Consider the following 19,543-nt stretch of genomic DNA (forward strand, 5'->3'; position numbering starts at 1 on the left):
CTGGCATTTTGACATTTTTCAGATTTTAGTCCAAAAAGATAAGGAATGAGCCTAATGTGTAATGTGGAGACCAAGGCGCTTCTATACACGGTGGTGTTCATGATCCAACTACACAAGCAGTGTTGCCAGAATATTTTTGTCCCCCATCCCCATATCGGGCCGCAGTTATCCCCAAAAAGTCCCCATTTTTCTTTTAAATCCCCTTTAGTAAGAAATAAAAAAAGCATGCATTCACATTTGTGTTAGTTCATTTTAATTCAGTTTTCATTTTAATACAGTTTTCATTTTAACACAGTCTTCATTTTATTACAGTTGTGAATACTTTTCTCTACACATTTTCACAAATTTATATATGCATATGTACGTATGTACATATATGTATGAGGGCATTTGGTTATACATACAACTATGCTCAGAGATTTAGCACCAAAATTCAAAGTTATATGTTTTTACAGCATATGTTTATTTATTTTTTTTTACTAATTTTCTTTTAAAATATAATTCAATCTTCAACAGAAACAGCATAAATAAAAGTTTAAAACCAAAAAGTAATCAAACTTTTTTAGTGTAATAAAGTACAAGTCTCAAATAGCTAAAGAATACCATTTATTTTTTAGAAATTCTTTCGTTAAGGTTGTTGCGAAAATTGTTTGTTCAGCCAATCAAAGCAGACATCTGCGCCGAATAATGCTTTCACGGCATTAGGAAAATCTTACAAACATATCGCGCAAAAGTATGTACTAATAAAATCTTTATTCGAGAAATTTTTATGGGCAGCCAGAAAAATATATGGTTTAATTTCAATATCAAAGTTTTTAACCAAACAAAAATCCCCATAAAATCCCCACATCCCCAAACGAAAAAATCTATCCCCAAAAGGGTTTCATAAATCCCCAAATAGGGGCAAAATCCCCACATCTGGCAACTCTGTACACAAGATCTGACAAGATGAAGCAAAAGAAAAAAGCAATTTCCTGGCTGACATTTGTAATTTCAGCGCCATGTTATTTTCTTTGAAAAGTAAACAAAGAATTAAGAAGCATTAAAAAAATGCAAGCAATTTTGTAGCACATGTTAGTGCTAACGAATTTATTATTTTTGTACGTTTTTTGCAACCAATCACCGCGCACTTCATTTTAATTACATTGGCACAAAAAAATTATTGAAAATAGCTTTAAAATCACTGAAATAAACTACCAACAAATAACACATAAAGAAAGAAGCAAAACAGAAATAGCAAACTTCAAAATTACGAACGCCACATAATTTTTTCTCGATTGCTATTACAAATGGCTGCTTCTCAACCGGTCAGATCTGTTCTAATTGGTTCATGGGTGGTGTTACTTGAACTGCTGATATTAGGGGTCTTTCCTTAAACTCGTAAAAGCCTCGCAAACCTCGCACAGCTCGTAAATTTGCGAGCCTCGTAAAAGAACTGTCAAGATTTGTACGCAGCTCTAGTTACGAGCCCCTCGTAAAATTCCGAGGCAAATTTGATGCACATACGACCTCGTAAACCTCAGTGTTGCCGAGGGCACACAATTTTTATACTAACAGGTCTATTCTGCGCTGGTAATAAAAAGTTTGTAACCCCTAAATAAAGTTCCTGTACATTTTTAAATCCTTTTCGCATTCTGTGTACTCTTGTAACCGGTAAATTTTTTTACCAGCTCATAAACTGGTAACAAATTATTGCCCCATGAAATATGCAATGTCAGGATTTGCACAATTCTTCATAGCTGAATTGCTGGATATTTTAACTGCATTACCAACGTACCTAGAATCGCGGTGACAAGAACTGGTAACATTTTTTGGTAATACAATTGGGGTGTTCACAGTTCGTTCCAAATAGTGTCTGAAAATGTAGACGTCTACATTTTAAGATGTTTTCTAACCGTAAAATCTGTGGTGTTGTTGTTTCCCATACAAAATTGGAAAACGACGCCGTCTACATTTTGTCACACTCAAAGGTATGTTTTTTACGCGTCTACATTTTGCAACCTCGCAGCAGGGTTGCATTATGGCAATACTAATCACATTTTTTTTATTTATTGGGCACGTTTTTTGTATTTGCATTTAATTTGAGCGCAATTTCTGATGAAAAGAAACAAATCAAGGAAAAGAAATAACAAATATTAGGAATTGGTAATTAAGTTAAATAATTACAATTTTTCAGAAACAAAATCGAAAGGCGATATATAAAAAATGCACGCAAAGAGGAAATGTCTGGCAACACCATCAAAGTTTTGAGACGATTTTGCGACGACTGCTAGAAAGGGGTGCTCACAGTTTGATGCTAAAGATGTCTCAAAATGTAGACGTCTACATTTTCAGACACAATTTGGAACGAACTGTGAACACCCCAAATTTTCCGGTTACAAAATCTTCGGTAACGTGCAGAATAGCATGATAAAAACATAGTAAGGTAGAACCGTTCTCTCAATTCGTCAGCCATGATTTTATTTTGAAGTTTACCAACATTTGAAAATTATATAAATTTGAGAGTAAAAAAAGGAATTGTTCAAAGTTGTTGTTGTTTGAGATTGAAAACGAGAATGTGTGTGTGAGTTTGTGTGTAAAATTTTAAAACTAAATTGCCTGCAAACGTCAAGAATTTGAAAAATTCCTCTCAGCGGTTCTACCTTCCTATTTTTTTATCATGCAGAATAATCCTGTAAAATGTATGATAAAATAATGAAAATAAATTTAAAAAATTATAAGGGAATTAATTGAATGAATTTCATTCACAAACTGTATTGATTAGGGTTGCTGGTAATTTTCGACATTTTTAATTGTATTTTAGCCAAGAGTGATAGAAACAAGATGGCGGGATGTTATGGAAAATACTACGAAACAAAAATTGTTTCACAAAATCCTGGTTGATCTGTCAAACAGACACTTTACGCACCTCTCTACAACTTTTCACAAAGGGGCCGTTCCCATAAAAGCCTCGTAAACTTACGAGTTTTAAACGGTTTAAGACATTGCGAGTTTCAGCAAATCCCCTAATTAAAAACTTGGTCAGTCAGCTGCAATTAACTTAATTTCAGAGACCATAACGATTATAAGAAATAAAATTAAATATTGTGCATTCAGTAAGTATTATTACTGAAGAATGGGAAAGTGGTTTCCGTCTCCAGAAACGAAATCGGTTTCTGCAAAGAACGTAAATCTATAAGTAGGGAGAACACGTTATAATTGCAGCGAGTGTTAACATCAGGAGCGTGCCTTCTCTTTTGCCCAAATACGTTCCTAGATTGGATGAAAAGAGAAGGCACGCTCCTGATGTTCACACTAGCTACAATTATAACGTATCCTGTTATAGATTTACGTTCTTTGGTTTCTGCAATCAATAATGTTTTCAGCCCGCCAACCATAACATTGGCTCCATCAGTGGCCAAACCAGTTAGGTTTCTTATCTTTAAAGGGAGGATTGGCAAATGTTTAAAGGTACAATGGCAAATATTTATAAGCAAAGTGATGTTTGAAATATATATGCATTGGCGCATATTCATAGTCATATTTAGTTCAAAACTAAGTCGAAACTATCCTAAGTTACAACTAAAGCGCTACCAAAGAACGTAAATCTATAAGAGGAGACAACACGTTATAATTGTAGCGAGTGTGGACATTAGAAGCGTGCCTTCTCTTTTCATCCAATCATAAAACGTATTTGAGCAAAAGAGAAAGCACGCTCCTGATGTTTCCACTCGTTACAATTATAACGTGTTGTGTCTTCTTATAGATTCACGTTCTTTGGGGCCATGCTTTGGGGCTACATATGTATGCGAGCCTACAATCGATAGTTTCTTTCCGATATGGTCAGCCATGTACCAAAAAGACAAGATCACGCGGGCAGGAGACTAGCCCGTTAGTATCGCATTTAGGAAAAAAGTTGAACGATTTTGACATTAGCCGTTTGTTTACATTTCTTCGTTGTTTACATTTTGGTGGTGGCTTTTTACTGCAATTTTCTTAATTTTCGCTTGTGTCAACGTGTGTACACATAAGATAAAGGATAATTTAACAGAACGACATGATTTATAGAAGAATTTGCATAATAAAAATGATTTTTCTTGCGTTCAACAATTTCGCGGTTTTCTCCGTTCTCTTCGTTGTTTACTTCTTACAACAAAGATGGCGTCGAGATTTCGGCAGCTAGAAAATAACTTTTTTCGTTCTTTCCTTCCCGCGTGATCTGCGTCTTTCGTTCATGATGGTCAGCCGTTTTTGCAGGGTAGGTGTTCCAACACTGCCGCAAACTCCAACCGATTAAAGATCGATAGCACACACATTTGACAGCCGGTTCGCAGGCCTACCAACGTGACGCTGACGTTTTTCAGTACTTCAATGGCAGCCATTGAATTTTCTTTTCGCGTCTACTTTGCAAAAAAGTTTTCGTGTGTGTGCTCTGAAAAAGTGAAAAATTCACCAATTTGAACCATAAAAAGTAAAGAAAATTATGTGCGTGCGCACACCGTGAATGATGCTTCACAAATGAGTGTATAGACTTGTGGAAAGTTTATTTTTTTTCCGTAAAACACGGTAGAAAAATCCGTACGCAACCTCAAAAGATTTTGTATTGGTCGTATCTCTCACACCAATTAAAAAGAACTAGGTGTTAATCGGACTTTTCTGTGTCTATTCATAATCAACTACCTTAAAAGGGTGAATATGACTTCACCCTCGCCGGCGAACAGCCCTATGCCGCCGCCTCAGGCGCCGCCTGCTCAAAGTCCCTCGCCATCGCCACACAGCCCATATCCGCATCAACAAATGACTCAAGGGCCACAAGGTCCACAGGGACCTTCCGGGGCAGGACCGCCTGGACCGCCCCATGGCCCACCGCAGCAATCGCATATGCAAGCACCACCGCCACATAGTCAACATGGTCCATTACCGCCGGGTGGTCATCATGGTGCACCACCACCACCCGGGCATCCTGGCGGACCATATTCTCATCCAATGCAACATGCTCCACCACATGGCTCTCCACATGGACCTCCGCAACACCAACAACACGGTGCAATGCCGCCAGGACAGCATGGTGTAGGCCAGCATGGCCCACCACCTCATGGCCAACAGCCACCCGGTCAGCATGGCCCTCCACCACCGGGTAGTGGAGGTGCTCCAGGAAATGGACCACCAATGTCTCATGCACCACCACCACACGGCGTACCACCGCCTCACGGACCACCGGGACCGCAGCAGCAACCGGGTGTACAAGGGGCACCGCCGCAGCATATGAATGGGCCACCAGTACAAGGACCGCCTGGACAACCGGGTCCACCCCCACAAGGACATCACATGCCACCGCATCATCAAGGCATGGGTTCGTAATTTGATATATTAATAATTATTTTCCAAATATAATGTAAACATATTCCTGTAGGTCCACATATGGGTATGCAAATGCCGCCACAAGGACCCAACATGCCACCAATGGGCTACCAAACTCATGGAATGCCGCCAAACGTAAGTTTTAAAATATTTTATTTTATTAAAATTGCAATACTTTGAAGCTAATGCCGATTTCTTTTCTACCGAAAAATGCAACCTTCTTGCGCTCTAGGCACAAACACTAAAGAGACGTCGATGAGAAGGCAAAATTTTTTGTAGAAACGAAATCGGTATAAATTAAAATTTATAAATAATTATTTAAACGTGAAATGTGTCAAAGCATCGGCCTCCTCAATCAAACCGACCATAACCTTTGCCAACTCTGGTGTAGCTGCAGCTATCAAGTTAGGCTTCATTATGTGAAATTCACCACCTTTAGTGTGATAGAGATTACCGCCGGCTTCACGTAATATAACTGCACCACCTGCTATATCCCAAGGTTGTAGATCTTCCACATGATAACAATCAAAGCTACCGCGTGCGACGTAGCAGAGCGTCAGTGCTGCGCTGCCAATGCAACGAGAACTGTAAACAAAAAAAAATTAATTAGGCATTTTGTTAGCGTATTAATTAGACTTTGTGCATACCCCAAACTATTAGCAGCAAGTTTCGAAAGACGTTTAACGTTTTTATCACGTACTAAAGGTGCGTGGACGAGCGAAATTTCATAAGCTAAAACGGCATGGTTCATCTGAAATGATTTTGAATCTATTAGAACTTTTACACCTTAAACATTATGCCGTTAATTATTTTATTTTACGAATACGTAGAAATAATGAAAAATGTTTACACTTTGTTCTGTGGTAAATTTGAAGTAAATGTATTTTGAATTTATGATACCTAAAAATGATAAAAAAAAACTTTTCTCGCTCCCCAGTAAAATGTATAATGGTATAATGGTATCTGTCAAGATATCTGAGCAAGGAGGCTTAGTAGATCTGGTCGCAGTGCACACCTCAGTTAATATGTATCTATGTACCAAGGTACATTGAACAGGTAGTATCAGTAGAGCAGCTGATTTGATTTATTTTCAAATTATTTGGTCTCGAAAATGTCAAATATTTTTAATTTTTTCTCACGAAAATTATAAGTTGTTAAAATCCATTTGCTTGTGAAACCTTTTTCCATACAAAACAAGCGATTGAATAGCAGCTTTTGGAACGTTCGCCCAACTCGGCAGCACGACCGCTGATTACTGGGCCTTGCAAAGGATGGATCAATGCTTCGAGAAGCAAACAAATTTACTAGGAAAGAAAGTTGNACATATCTAAATGAAAGTAGATTACATTTTTTTTACTATACATTTAAGTTATCATTGGCTTTTGTTGAAGCAGAAATAACTCACTAAAATTTTTAAAACAGTTTTTCTCAATTTTTTTTTTTTGTATGTTACGTTACCTTTAGTACATACCCTTTGAAATATTTCTTCTTTAAGTGTGTATGAACTAAAATTGTGGAGTTTATGAACTAAAGGTGGGCAGGGTAGTATACAATAATTACTCGCAGATTATCCAACTTGATGAAATCAACTGTTTAAAAAGTAAATATTTGCAGTATTAATCGTCCTCGCAGCAAAATATGATCTTATCTCCCATTGTAGTAATCTCTCTACGTAAATTTGCCCAGCATTCGTAGTAAAAAAGTTGTAAAACCATTTATAAATTCAACGACTTGGATAAAATACTGCGCGAGCAATGAAAAAAAAAAATTCTTAAGTTCTTAATTCTTTAGTTTGACATTAGTCTTTTTTTCGCACCTTTTTGTATGGGATTGTAAAAAATGTCACTTCTTCCCTGTTAACAGCCTATAAATCCTACAAATTTCGGGAGATAAATGTGTGTGTCAATCCTAGCCCTTGAATTAAGGCTTTAATGTGAAGTTTTCTTATATATGGTTATATTGGTGACCCAACATATCCTGTAGTTTAGGAGAGGACTGAGGTGGTGGCCTTTGACTGGCAATTTTGAACTGATGAGTTAAGGCAGAGTCGACCTAGTGCTGTGGTTCTAGTTTTAGTCATTGTCAGAATAACCTAAAAAATCCCCAAAAGTTTTGGATAATTTTGCTCTTGTTGTTTTTGTTGTAACAGCATATAAATTCCCCCAAGACTTTTTGTTCTTGGCCAGATATTGATCTGGGTCGTTCCCTACTGTTGTGGGTCTTGTGATAGTCCTTGGCTACATATCTGGGTCATTCGAGAACGTAGGTCCTACTATAACAAGAGCGAAATAGCTACAGGGAGTTGTTGTTGTTCTGGTCAATGAACGAAATGACTTAAGAAAAACTTAGCTTATTTTACCCTACCTAATTTTCTTTACGACTTGTTATTGTTTTGGAAGTGTTGAAGGGTGAAAGTTTTTTGCTGGTAATGTATACAAAAACATAGTTTAACTGTTCTATAGAGCCTGTCAGACGTGGCAATATTTCCGTCTTTCGCACGCAATTCGCTGTCAAATTGAGAAAGAGAAATTTTATTTCGATGTGTGAACAGCCAGAAAGATCTTTCTGTCACCTTTCGGAAATCAGTTTCAGAAATAAAAGTTGCAAGGTGGGACTGCAACAGCAAGAGCGAAAATCGATTTCGGAAATATATTTCAACTTGCTCGTGCTGCACTAGCAATTTTCATTTCTTCTGCAAGTGCTGTCAAACTAATCGAGTGTTGCCGTGTGGCCCTGATCGTGAATTTGTGTAAAATGATAAAAAAATATTGTTGCATTAAATATCAAAAATGCTTGAAATATATTATTTTGCTTAATATACTTAATCGTAAAATTTTGGTTTTCACGGCAAATATGTTAATTATAACCTATATTTTATCGCTTTTACAAGAGGAATAGCAAACAAACGACAACCCCACCGCCCATGGTTGCATTTTAGTATCGAGAAAGATTGCCAGAAACTCATTCGCTGTGTGAACAGCCAAAAGCGATTTCAGAAATTTTTCCTGCAATTCGCCGTTCGGAAATAAAAACCTCTTTCGAAAGACACTTTCCATGCAAGGTGTGACTGCTAATGCAACTGATTTCTCAATTTGACAGCCTTTCCGAAATTTATTGCATCGAAATATATTGCCACGTCTGACACGCTCTTATTATTCTACCTATTCGATTGTTGGTGTAAAATATATGATTGGTGTTTTTTCTCTTACCGATATTTGCTGATTGTTTTCGTTTTGTGAAATGCGCTACCAATACACTCTAAATGATAACAACCGATATATTTTTGATTACTATTCCTAAAACTGATCAGCTGGATTTTCGAACATATGGGACTGTCCCTTTCATACATAAGTATGTACATACATATATACAGTTGCTATGTGCTCAAATATAAAATACTAACTTTGGTACAATTCTTAACACGAATACGTTGTCCATTCATATAAGCGCCATGTCCCTTCCACGCTGAGTACATTTCATTTGCAATCGGATTATACACAATACCCACTACCAATTCCTTATTTACAGCCAAACCGACCGATATACACCAATATGGTATGCGATGTATAAAATTTGTTGTACCATCTATTGGATCAATAATCCATGTGGGCGCATCAGTCAACTCTGGCATTTTACCACTTTCGGCTACAGCTTCCTCACCAATAAATTTCGATTCTGGAAAAGCTTTGCTTAAACCCTCAACGAGTATATCTTCAATATCTTTGTCATATTTAGTGACTAAATCAAAAAATGCTGCTTTTTCTTTAAAATCCGCATTAGCATTGCTATAACCTTCACGTACTAGTGGACCACATTTCATTACCAATTCTAAAGCTACATTATAATAGTTACGTATACTCGTATCATCACTTGTATTTGGCATTTTTGTTGTTATTGTGCGTTTACGGCGAGCAAATGGGGTCAGTGGATAGACAAAGTGAGTTTGGAAGTAACGTCTGAGACTTCCTGCCGGCGGATGGAAGGCGTTGGTGGTGTTGCTGGTGGTGACTGCAGTGTGTTTTGTTATTCCACTATTCTCGCTTTGCTTAAAATTTGTTATGCTTTTATTTATTGTTACTGTGATTACTATTCCAGCTGTGCTTTTACTGAGTACGTTCTTATTACAAAGATGAATCGCCAACCACTGATTCAGCATTTTTATATAAATTGCGGTTGCTCGTCGTAAAATTTGAGATGAGTGTAATGCAGAGTGTGAGCGTGTGAGAAGAAAATAAGAAAAACTAAAGCTCTTAGAACTCTTTTGTTCGCAAACAAAATTTTGTGAACTGGCGATTTTTATTCTGAGTTTGAATGTGTATGCGATTTTTTTTATCACGCTCTCTTTGAATGACTGCATGTAAAAAGATAAACATCTAGCTAAAATATACACATGTATGTATGTGTGAATGCATTATTTTTGCTTTTAAAACTGCTCAGCGGCATTTAAAAAAAATCAAAAAATTCGCCCATATTTGATACTCTTACTTTGCAATATGTCTTTATTTTATATATTTACTTAATTTTTAAGGCGCATAATAGGTACCTACTTGTTAATAATTGGCTTGTCGACGTCCCAAAAAGCACCTACGATGAATTGTGTGTGGAATATTTTTTGTAGACACCAGTTTGCTAATAAAAAAATTTTTGTTTTTGTGAGAGTGTCTACCCTCTCTTCATATGTACATTAGGGCGGTTCATTTTTTATTTTTTTTTTTACTATGCATCTATAGCCTAAGAGGACTCTACGTGTAATTCTAAGCAAATTTGCCGAAGAAACCGTGTTTCTGAAATAAATTTGGAGTTTGGCAATTTGGGGAAACAGGTTTCGAAAAAAAAGTGAAAATGTTCACTGTTGCGCCCTTTGGTTGAAGTCTTAAAATTTAAGCTATTATTTACGGCACTACAGAAAAATGCTTAGAAACCCATTTTCGGAATTTGGCATTCTTCAAATTTATTTTAGACCCATGGTCTCGTCGACAAAGTTTCTTAGAACTACATGTAGCGGCCTTCGATGCTAACGCGCACAGTCGGAATAAATCTCCCATACAAATTAATTCGCCCTAATGTATGTACCCTAGGGTGACCCTTAAACCCCATTTTACACCAAATTTCCTAAGCCTCAACCCCTTCGTCGATGCTACTATAGTCGAAGATATGACATAAATTTTGGCCCCGATTGGAGACGGTTAAGACGTGTCTTACAGGGGGGCAAAGTTCAGATTCCTCTATGGAGACTCAAAAAATTTAAATTACTATTTTTCATCTAATACCCAAAATCGACACTACTATAGTCGAAGATATGACATAAATTTTGGCCCCGATTGGAGACAGTTAAGGCGTGTCTTACAGGGGGGCAAAGTTCAGATTCCTCTATGGAGACTCAAAAAATTTAAATTACTATTTTTCATCTAATACCCAAAATCGACACTACTATAGTCGAAGATATCACATATAAATTTTTGGCCGCGATTGGAGTCGGTTAAGGCGTGGCGCTCATTTAATTTTTTAAGGACCACTCTAATAATGTACATATACACGTATAAACTTATATATACATACATACATTAAAATAAAAGTTTGAGCACCTATTATACATATGTGGTATCCCAATAAACATTCGTCTGAGTTAACAATTCGAAAACGATTGGAAAACCAATATTTTTTTCGAGTCTTACCTTCGATAACGAATGTGAAATAGGTTAGTATTCGATGCGAGAACTAGGCCATTCTCCAGCAAAACGAAATCTTCGTTATCCAATGAATTTTTCTTTCGTTATGAATTCGAAATCTTGCCCATTATCGAATTGGAATTTTAACGAGAGAGAGGGATTTTCTTATATTTCCCTTCGAGAATGAGCTGGATTTCATTTTCTCTATTGTTACTATGGTTTCCATTTTTTTTTCGAATATACTATGAACGTTGGAAAACTAAGGTTGTTTATGAGTTGGTTCTCAGTTCGAAATTCATATTGGATTTGAAGGTTATTTTCGAACGTTCGCCAAAATGTTTATTGGGATTTATATTTAGCGTACCCGTTAACTTTTCGCTCTTATCGTATTTTTATCTTATCTCATTTGCATACTGATAATTGACTTATAGATGTATGTATGTATAACTAAGTTCAGCTGAATCGAGATACACCTAAATATTTTTATTTTTGTCAATCAAGGCATGTTTAATAAGGTAGAAGTGACAACCAGCTCAAACTCTCATGTAGCTAGTTATAATGCCAAAAAAAACTGTAAACAACAAATTAACCCTTTGAGGTGCGAGTGCTATGTTTGCTACAACTTAGCATCAATTGAAACTTCAATATTATCTTCGTTGAATTTTAATTGCTGTATATATAGACATATGTATATATATGGACAGAACGAATACCTCATAAAGGAAACCACGTGAATAAAATGAAAGAAATTTTTTATGAAACTGTTTTAAACATTTCTTTGTATTTATTAATGTTTTTGCGCCTTTAGTTTCTTATTTAAATGAAATTCTAAAAAAACATCCGGCACTTATAAAATTGATGATTTAATGTTTTCTTGTAAATTTATATGAAGACTTTATTCTAAAAATTTCTTGATAAAAATTTTGCAATGAGAGATCTTTTTCCCGTTTAAGTTGTTAAAAATTGCTGGTATCATGTATGACCCTTTTACTCAGTTTGCGTCTGCCCATCAACAGTTGATATTGTCACTTCTGAACTTTCGTGTGCTTCAGACATTTCAGGCACAAGAACCTCCCAGGGCATGGGAACTGTATTCGGGTATAAACGCATGCGCGTACAAATATTTGCCTGCAATGGTCTAGTAATGGAATCATTCGCGTTGAAATGATTTTCACACACACGGGAAGAATCTTCCAATTGAACACCGCAGCTGTTCTCCTAACGAAGTCTTCTAACTTCAAAACTGGGCGGCTTAAAGTATCGCACCACTTTAACGTCTTGGCTCTGGCCACATACAATGCAAAGCTCGTAGATCCTGCTCCTTTTCATTTTTGTATATGTATTTATAAATGGATGTGGTCCAAAAACAAAAATATTCACACAATTCAGAAACCAATCAAATATATGTACATATGTATGTATGTATGATGAAAGATAGCTACAAACACTAACACAATAGCTTCAATCTTCAAAAATCTGGAGTGTGGAGAGACGGCATCGTAGCAGCGGCGATTCTGGATATACAAACGAAAATAGGTTGTGTTTCCCCAAGCGAAATTTGCACCCCTATGCTGTAATCCGTCGTAGATTCGATTTTGCTACGAATCATAAAATTGGTATGCTGTAATCCGCGTTGCCGTATCGTAATTTCGAAATTCGGAGACCATCTTCGAAATTCGTAACGTTGGTATGCCTGAATCCGACGTAGCTGTAATTTGTATGTATTTGTCGGAAATTTTCTACGAAGAGCAACTGGTGTCGGAGCGAAGCGAATTCATTTAAAATATCAATAAAATTAAGTGTGGAAACACAAAAATATGTATTTAAGTTGAAGTGTGAATAAAAACCAATGTATTATTAAATGTTTACAAAATTATCATGTCGACAATCACAACAAATCGCTCGCAATACGAAAAACTGGTGGAAAGCATGAGCGAAAGCCGGACATTGCCCGAGGCTTTGTAATAGTTAAAGAGGATGTGGTGGAATTTTGGGAAAGCGTTGCAAGATTTAAAGCAACACAATATTTAGTTGAATGGACGCCCTTAAAAAGAGGGAACATATATTTATCATTTAAGGTAAATGGATCAGAACTGTCTCGTAGCAATCTCCTTTGTATATTAATGCAACAGTTGACTGCAGCATGTTCTTCCTCCTGAGACAAAAGTGCACCGGCCACTGAATCCATTCTATTTTACTTAATTAAGGAAAAGCTTTTTCAAATACGATTAAACAATTTTTTTTAATTTCACTGTTCACTTGCGATTATATTTATTTTGATTTGTTTCTGTCAAAGCAGCTGATTAAGAACTTCGAATTTCACTATTTTAGTTGGTAACGCCGTTGATAGTTACGATCGGATTACAGCATACCAATTTTCGAATTTTCGGAACGGAGCTACGAATTCGTAACTACGAACTTTCGGATTACAGCATAGGGGTGTTGATCTATTTAATTAATCCCACCGAAAAATTTGGCTCATGCCAGTATCATTCGTGAGCTACAACGCAATACCCTTAAAATAAATTGGAATTGGAATCGGATATGGGGGGCGATGGAATAGAAATCCTTACCTTAAACCAGTGCCCGCCAAACACGTTCCTGGGAAACGAACTATATTCGGCATTTCACATGTACACAATCGGCTTCTTACACGTACACAATCCGAACGTCAACAGAAAGAGTAGAAGAGCAACAAATTTTATTTAGTTGCATGCAAACAATAGGCGAAGTAGGTTGATGACGCATTATTGTTGAATAAAGTAGGTACACTGAGCAGAATGAATGAATATTCATTCAAAAATTTTATAACACAATTTTTCGTACATACACCTCTAGAAATAGGTATGTATATGGTACCAAGTCGTGCTTTTTCTTCATATTAAAATAACTTTGTGAATTATGTATTTTTTTTTAATACCAGACTAGTCCTCAATTAAAACAGACAATATGTTTTGTTATTTATCTTTTGGTTTAATCGTTATTTTAAATTGTTCTTAAATGTCAAGTTTTACCTAATTTTAAAATATATATATATTAGATATATATATTATATTTTTATTTTATTTCTACTTGAAATCAACGAAATTTTCTTTTAATATTCAGAGTACTCGAAGCACGTTATCTTTTTTGCTCAGAAATCCACACCTAAATTATAAAATAATAATAATAATTTTGTACAAGACATATAAAATTTTACCAACTTTTTCCTTTCTTAGGGCCGTTAACTTTCATTATACGTTTCTATGTTGGTTAGATCTAAAAAATAGCGCACAATGAAAAAAACGGCAAAAAAACATACCAAAGTTTTTATAATAAGTAATAAAACACAGAAATTTTTTTCCGTGCATTACCACCAACACATTCTCATTTTTTGTTTCATAACTAATACATTCTCATTTTAAGACTTTTCTCTTTTTGGCGGGCACTGCCTTAAACCTGTGGTCAGCAGGCCATAGGTCACTGAACGCTCTCTGAGCACATGTGTGTTTCACACGTGTACGAAGAGCGGAAGCTGAGCAGTGCATTTAACGCACACCTTCTCACTTATTGAATCGTTTGAATGTGTTAGAATGCCGACCACTGCCTTAAACCATTCTAATAACACGGGTATTGCGTTCGACAGCCTTCCTTCCTTCCCGGCTCTCGATACAGCGATAGGCAACAAAATCCACGGCGGGAATAAAATCATTAGCCGCCAGCACCTGGGAAAAATTTTGACAGAAGATTTTTGCCAGTCACAAAAGTATTCTTAGTACGTACATACATAGTTATGCATATCTATGTGAACTGCAGCTAATCTCTTCAGAATAATCCCTTTCTAATCTAATGATTTAAAAGAAAGTTCCGTATAAAGTTTCACTATCTGCAATAAATCGAAACAATGGGTGGATTCACAACGGTGTCGTAAGTGTCGTATTCTTGTATGTCGTAATATTTAAAAGCATAAATAAATGTTTAGAGAACTTGAAACCACAACCAACTATTTTTTAACACTGCGAAAATTTAAGATATGCCTTTGATGGTACTTTGCGACCCACTTAATATATTTTTTAGGCCTTTAAAATTTACGACAAACAACAATACGACACTTACGACAACGTTGTGAATACCCCAAATATATTTTGTCTGTGTATGTACACATACATATCGTCGTTTAAAGTACAAAACCGCGTATCGTCGTTCTGCAAAACCGCGTAATTGACAAAAATTGGATTTCCTCACACAAGCTCTTGACTCAACTCTTATCCATTCGTCCTGAATTATACTAGCCAGAAATTGCGATTGCTTTATAAAAAAGGGGACCAATTTGAAATATGAGTGTTTTACTCTCCACAAAATAATTTATGCAACCTCACATACGCGGGTTTCGATTATCTTGATACGCGGTTCTGCATTTTGTTGATACGAGGTTTTGTATTTTAAACGACGATATGTATTTTAAAAGCTTTTATTAATGGCGTTTTCATTTCTACCAAAAAATTTCGCCTTATAATTGCCCTCTTCGGACAAACACTAAAAAGAGGGCACTACCGTGCGGAGATCTACATAGAAACTTGAAACTTCGTAGAACCCGATGACAATTAATCCGCTAGGTTGCGTAGGTTTCGAGATATTTGAAAAGGAATAACTCCACAAAAATATTGGTCGATAGGTGATGCAGGAGTCGGGATATTTGGAAAATCCGTATTTATGGTACGATTTGTTTCATATTTAGAACCTAGGAATATTAATGCAATGGAAAAAATTACTCCAAACAAAATTTAGCCGCTAGGTGGTACGGGAGTCGATTTTTCTTCCTTTTATTTACCAATTTTAAAATCTTGTCTTAAAAACTTTTTTTTAGTTATTTTTTATTTATTATTTCCTAAATTGTAGCACTTTCTGATGAAAATTAGAAACCTTACGCATTCACTGTATTTATTTTGTAATAATATGGTGGTTTTCGCTTGGGCTATCATTCACTAGAAGTTATTCACGTAAAAGTAAATTCGGTCAACTGATCAGCTTCCTCGATCAAAGCTATCACATCCTTAGCTAGTTCAGGTGTTGCTGCAGCTATACAATCGGGTTTTAATACTGAAAACTCGCCACCTTTTGTATGGCACACATAGCCACCAGCTTCGCGTATTATTAAGGCACCACCAGCAATGTCCCATGCTTGCAAATCCTCTACGAAAAAGCAATCAATGCTGCCACGCGCCACATAGCAAAGGGATACAGCGGCGCTGCCTAAACCGCGGCAACTGAAATAATGCGGAAGAGAGAGAATATGTAAGTTTTTTTTTTGGGATTTAGCTCAAATAAAAATTATTATCTATTCATCATAACTAACCCACTGCAATTCGATGCTACCTTACACAGGCGTTTAACATTTTTATCTCGCACAGGTGCCGGCAGAATAAGTGACATTTCTGCCCCTATAACAGCGCTTTTGATCTGCAAAGAAAATAATGAAAAGTCAAGTATAAAATATAAATTTTTTATTACTTTTATCTCTTAACTATCATAAAACTATAAAAATTAAAATGAATTAAAAAATCTCAACAACTCTTCATCTACTCACATTAGTACACTTGCTAACACTGATAGGCTGCCCATTAAGATAAGCGCCATGTCCCATCCACGCCGAGTACATTTCATTTACCGCTGGTAAATACACTACACCCACCACTAATTCCTTGCGTATAGTCAAACCGACTGAAATACACCAATTAGGAAAACGGTGTATAAAATTTGTTGTTCCGTCTATGGGATCAATTATCCATGTGGGTACATCTGTCAGCTCTGGCTTCTTCTTATTCGCCGCCATATCTTCCTCACCAATGAACTTTGATTCGGGAAAGGCTTTTTGCAACTCCGTGATGAGTAGATCCTCCAATTTTTTATCATATTCTGTTACCAAATCAAAGTAGGCTGCTTTTGTGTCAAAGACAGCTTCGGTTTTCTCATAACCTTCCATTGCTACTGGACGACATTTCATTACCAATTCCAATGCGACATTATAGTATTTGCGTATTGTCTGGTCGGCAGTTTTTCCAGACATTTTGATTTGTTGTTATGGTTTTATGTTAATGTATAAGCGAGAAAACGCTTTCACAAAGCTTACTGTCTGGTGTTTATTTTGGTTCCTCTACGCTTTTTAGCACGTCTTTTTACATCAATGCATCACCTGCTACTGGCAACTGTTGAGCGTACACTTTTTATAGTTTGCTGCTAAGTGGAAAGAGAGAGGAGAGAAAAAGTTTGTGCCGATATACATACTTAGTGCTTTCAGCGTATTAAACTCTTGTACAAATAAAATTTTGCTAGTCACATCATTAGCTTTTGCTGCTCAGATGAAATTTTTTCCGGACAAACGGGATTTCTTCTATAATTGAAAGGTGGGGAAAAGAGATGAAATCAACTGCATAAGTGTTAAACCGCAATAAGGTTTAGGGCTGGATGGTAAAAAATAAAAAAGGAAGAAGTAATATAAGCAACTAGTGAACCCGCATGGCGTTCAAACGCCAAAATTGAATTTATATTTTTAAACAGGTGAAACCCTGTTAAAAACATCTAAAAATATTCTTAATGATTCATTTAAACCATTTCTGAGTGATGAGAGGTCTCGCATGGTGTGGGTTTTCATTTAATCAAATTTGAAATCTCGCTGTATTGCTAAAAAGTTCTAGCTTCAAAAAATAACACGTATTGCACATTGCATATTGCAAATTCGAAATAACTTTGCTGATGTGATGAATTTCAAAAAAATAGATGGCAACCATAATTAAAAGTATATTATCAGCCTATAGTTTTCTTAAAACTCTTTCGTTTGACACTAATATTTCGATATTGCATTTATGTACTTGTATATAAGGAAAACAAATTCGACTTTTCAAACAATTGGCAACCCCTTTAAAAGTATTTTTAAACTAAAATCTTTTTATCGTCTGGCATTGTTATACATATGTATTTCAATTAACTGAAGAATTAATTTGAATTTGGTTTTTTAAGTGGCAACCCTCTTAAAAATTATTTTCGAACCAAAATTCCTTAAAAATTTTTCGTATGACATTTTTACAAATATTTCAAGTAACTGATGAATTAAGTTGGAATTATTTTTAAAACGCGTGGCATTTCTATTGATAACCATCGTTTAGTACCTCATTTAATTTATTAAATAATCGAGGGTTGTCCTCAAACACATCAAAAATATTCTAAATTGTCAAACTAAATATTTCTTAAAACTTTTTCATTTGAAATCCAGTTTTAATATTTCATGTAACTTGGGCATAAAATAAAATAATTTAATTCGACTTTTCAAATATGTGGCAACCCAAACCCTTCAAAAAATTTCCTAAGATAGTAGTTTGGAAACCTCTTTTGTCTGACACCCATATAGTGTTAACTTATTAACTTACGAAACTCCTTTAATTAAAATTGAATTAAATTTTTTGAACATGTGGCAACCCTCCTACAAGTAGTTAATATATATAAAGCCTTTTCGAAACCATTTGGGTTGATATTGTAACAATTGATTTAACTTTTTAAATAATCTGTGCCAAATTTCTTAACTGGTGGCAACTCTTTTCCTTATTGAACCTTATTGAACTTCCGCACCTGAATCCCTTTCATTTGACACCTCACTTTTTAAAATCGAACGGTTGGTGCGGATTTGAAGGCATTTATTATTAAACAACTTGAGTGTAATTATTTACCAGGTGGCAACTCTTTTCGATAAAGTAAAACCTTATTGCATTTAAAGAAAACATAATGAACAATTTTTATTGCGCTTCATTTGTTATTAGGCCAAATAAATAGGAAAAAAACAAATATTCAAAGAAAAGTAATGTACAAATACATAAAAACCCTAAATAAAAACAATAAAAAAATTTAAAAATAAAAAATAGTAAAAAATTCTGAAGAAAAAGCAAAAAAAATAAGAAACTAAAAACAAAGAAAATTGAGAAAACATTAACAAAAAAAAAAGAAAAATAAAAATAAAAACACGTTTCCACGACAGTAGGGTCTACGTAACCGGAACGACCCAGATTTATATCTGGCCAAGGACTGCCACTCAAGCAACATTCCCCATAAATTGTTTGGGGAATTTGTATGCTGTTACAAAACAAACTAAAAATCGAAAATTAAAAACTAAAAACAATAAAATGAACAAGTAAGAAAGTCTAAGTTCGGGCGGAGCCGAACATTAAATACCCGGCGCAATTATTAAATATATGTTTTCCACCTTTCCGAAAGCTACCGCTCCACGATAAGCCGGGGTGTATAAATTTTAAGTAAATTAGCGTCCTTAGATTTCGAAATATTGCAGTTTCATTTCTGAAATATACCGTTATATGAAAAGCGGTCGTAATTTTAGTCCGATTTCAATAATTTTCAACGCTTTGCTTTTATGTGGCAAGCACAATAACCATACCGAGTTTGGTTCAAATTGCTAGAACGGTTAGCGAGATACATATATGTGATCATAAGTGGGCGGTGCCACGCCCATTTTCCAAAATTGTATCATAAGCGTATTTCTTGGTAAAAAA

The 19,543-nt window shown here is 35.6% G+C and overlaps 3 protein-coding genes across 4 annotated transcripts in view; 1 reads left to right on the forward strand and 2 right to left on the reverse strand.

Annotated features, from left to right (window-relative positions):
• The first annotated feature begins 4,289 nt into the window (after positions 1 to 4,289).
• The window catches only part of brm (ATP-dependent helicase brm), a 32,482-nt gene continuing 17,228 nt past the window's right edge, over positions 4,290 to 19,543 (forward strand). Inside the window, exons 1-2 of the mRNA XM_017622800.1 lie at positions 4,290 to 5,332; positions 5,393 to 5,475. Of these exons, the coding sequence (XP_017478289.1) occupies positions 4,675 to 5,332; positions 5,393 to 5,475 (741 nt within the window). The 5' untranslated portion in view covers positions 4,290 to 4,674. The remainder of the gene's footprint in view (positions 5,333 to 5,392; positions 5,476 to 19,543) is intronic.
• On the reverse strand, positions 5,477 to 9,750 carry LOC108368052 (inositol monophosphatase 3-like). Its single transcript, XM_017622801.1, has 3 exons — positions 8,744 to 9,750; positions 5,988 to 6,091; positions 5,477 to 5,925 (listed from the first exon to the last, which is right to left on the reverse strand). The coding sequence occupies exons 1-3, from the start codon at positions 9,695 to 9,697 to the stop codon at positions 5,655 to 5,657; spliced, it is 1,329 nt and encodes a 442-aa protein (XP_017478290.1). The 5' UTR covers positions 9,698 to 9,750; the 3' UTR covers positions 5,477 to 5,654.
• Positions 15,805 to 19,543, reverse strand: part of LOC108368054 (inositol monophosphatase 2-like) — a 29,420-nt gene continuing 25,681 nt past the window's right edge. Inside the window, exons 2-4 of one of the 2 annotated variants that reach the window (XM_017622805.1) lie at positions 16,576 to 17,222; positions 16,345 to 16,448; positions 15,805 to 16,255 (exon numbers count right to left, since the gene is read on the reverse strand). In XM_017622805.1, coding sequence (XP_017478294.1) covers positions 15,985 to 16,255; positions 16,345 to 16,448; positions 16,576 to 17,055 — 855 coding nt within the window. In that variant the 5' untranslated portion in view covers positions 17,056 to 17,222 and the 3' untranslated portion in view covers positions 15,805 to 15,984. Of the gene's footprint in view, positions 16,256 to 16,344; positions 16,449 to 16,575; positions 17,501 to 19,543 lie in introns of those variants that run through there. The other variant, XM_017622804.1, reaches the window with a different exon arrangement.

This window comes from Rhagoletis zephyria, unplaced genomic scaffold (genome assembly GCF_001687245.7).
Source record: "Rhagoletis zephyria isolate East Lansing unplaced genomic scaffold, Rhagoletis_zephyria_1.1 Rzeph_scaffold_02937, whole genome shotgun sequence".
Taxonomy (NCBI): domain Eukaryota; kingdom Metazoa; phylum Arthropoda; class Insecta; order Diptera; family Tephritidae; genus Rhagoletis; species Rhagoletis zephyria.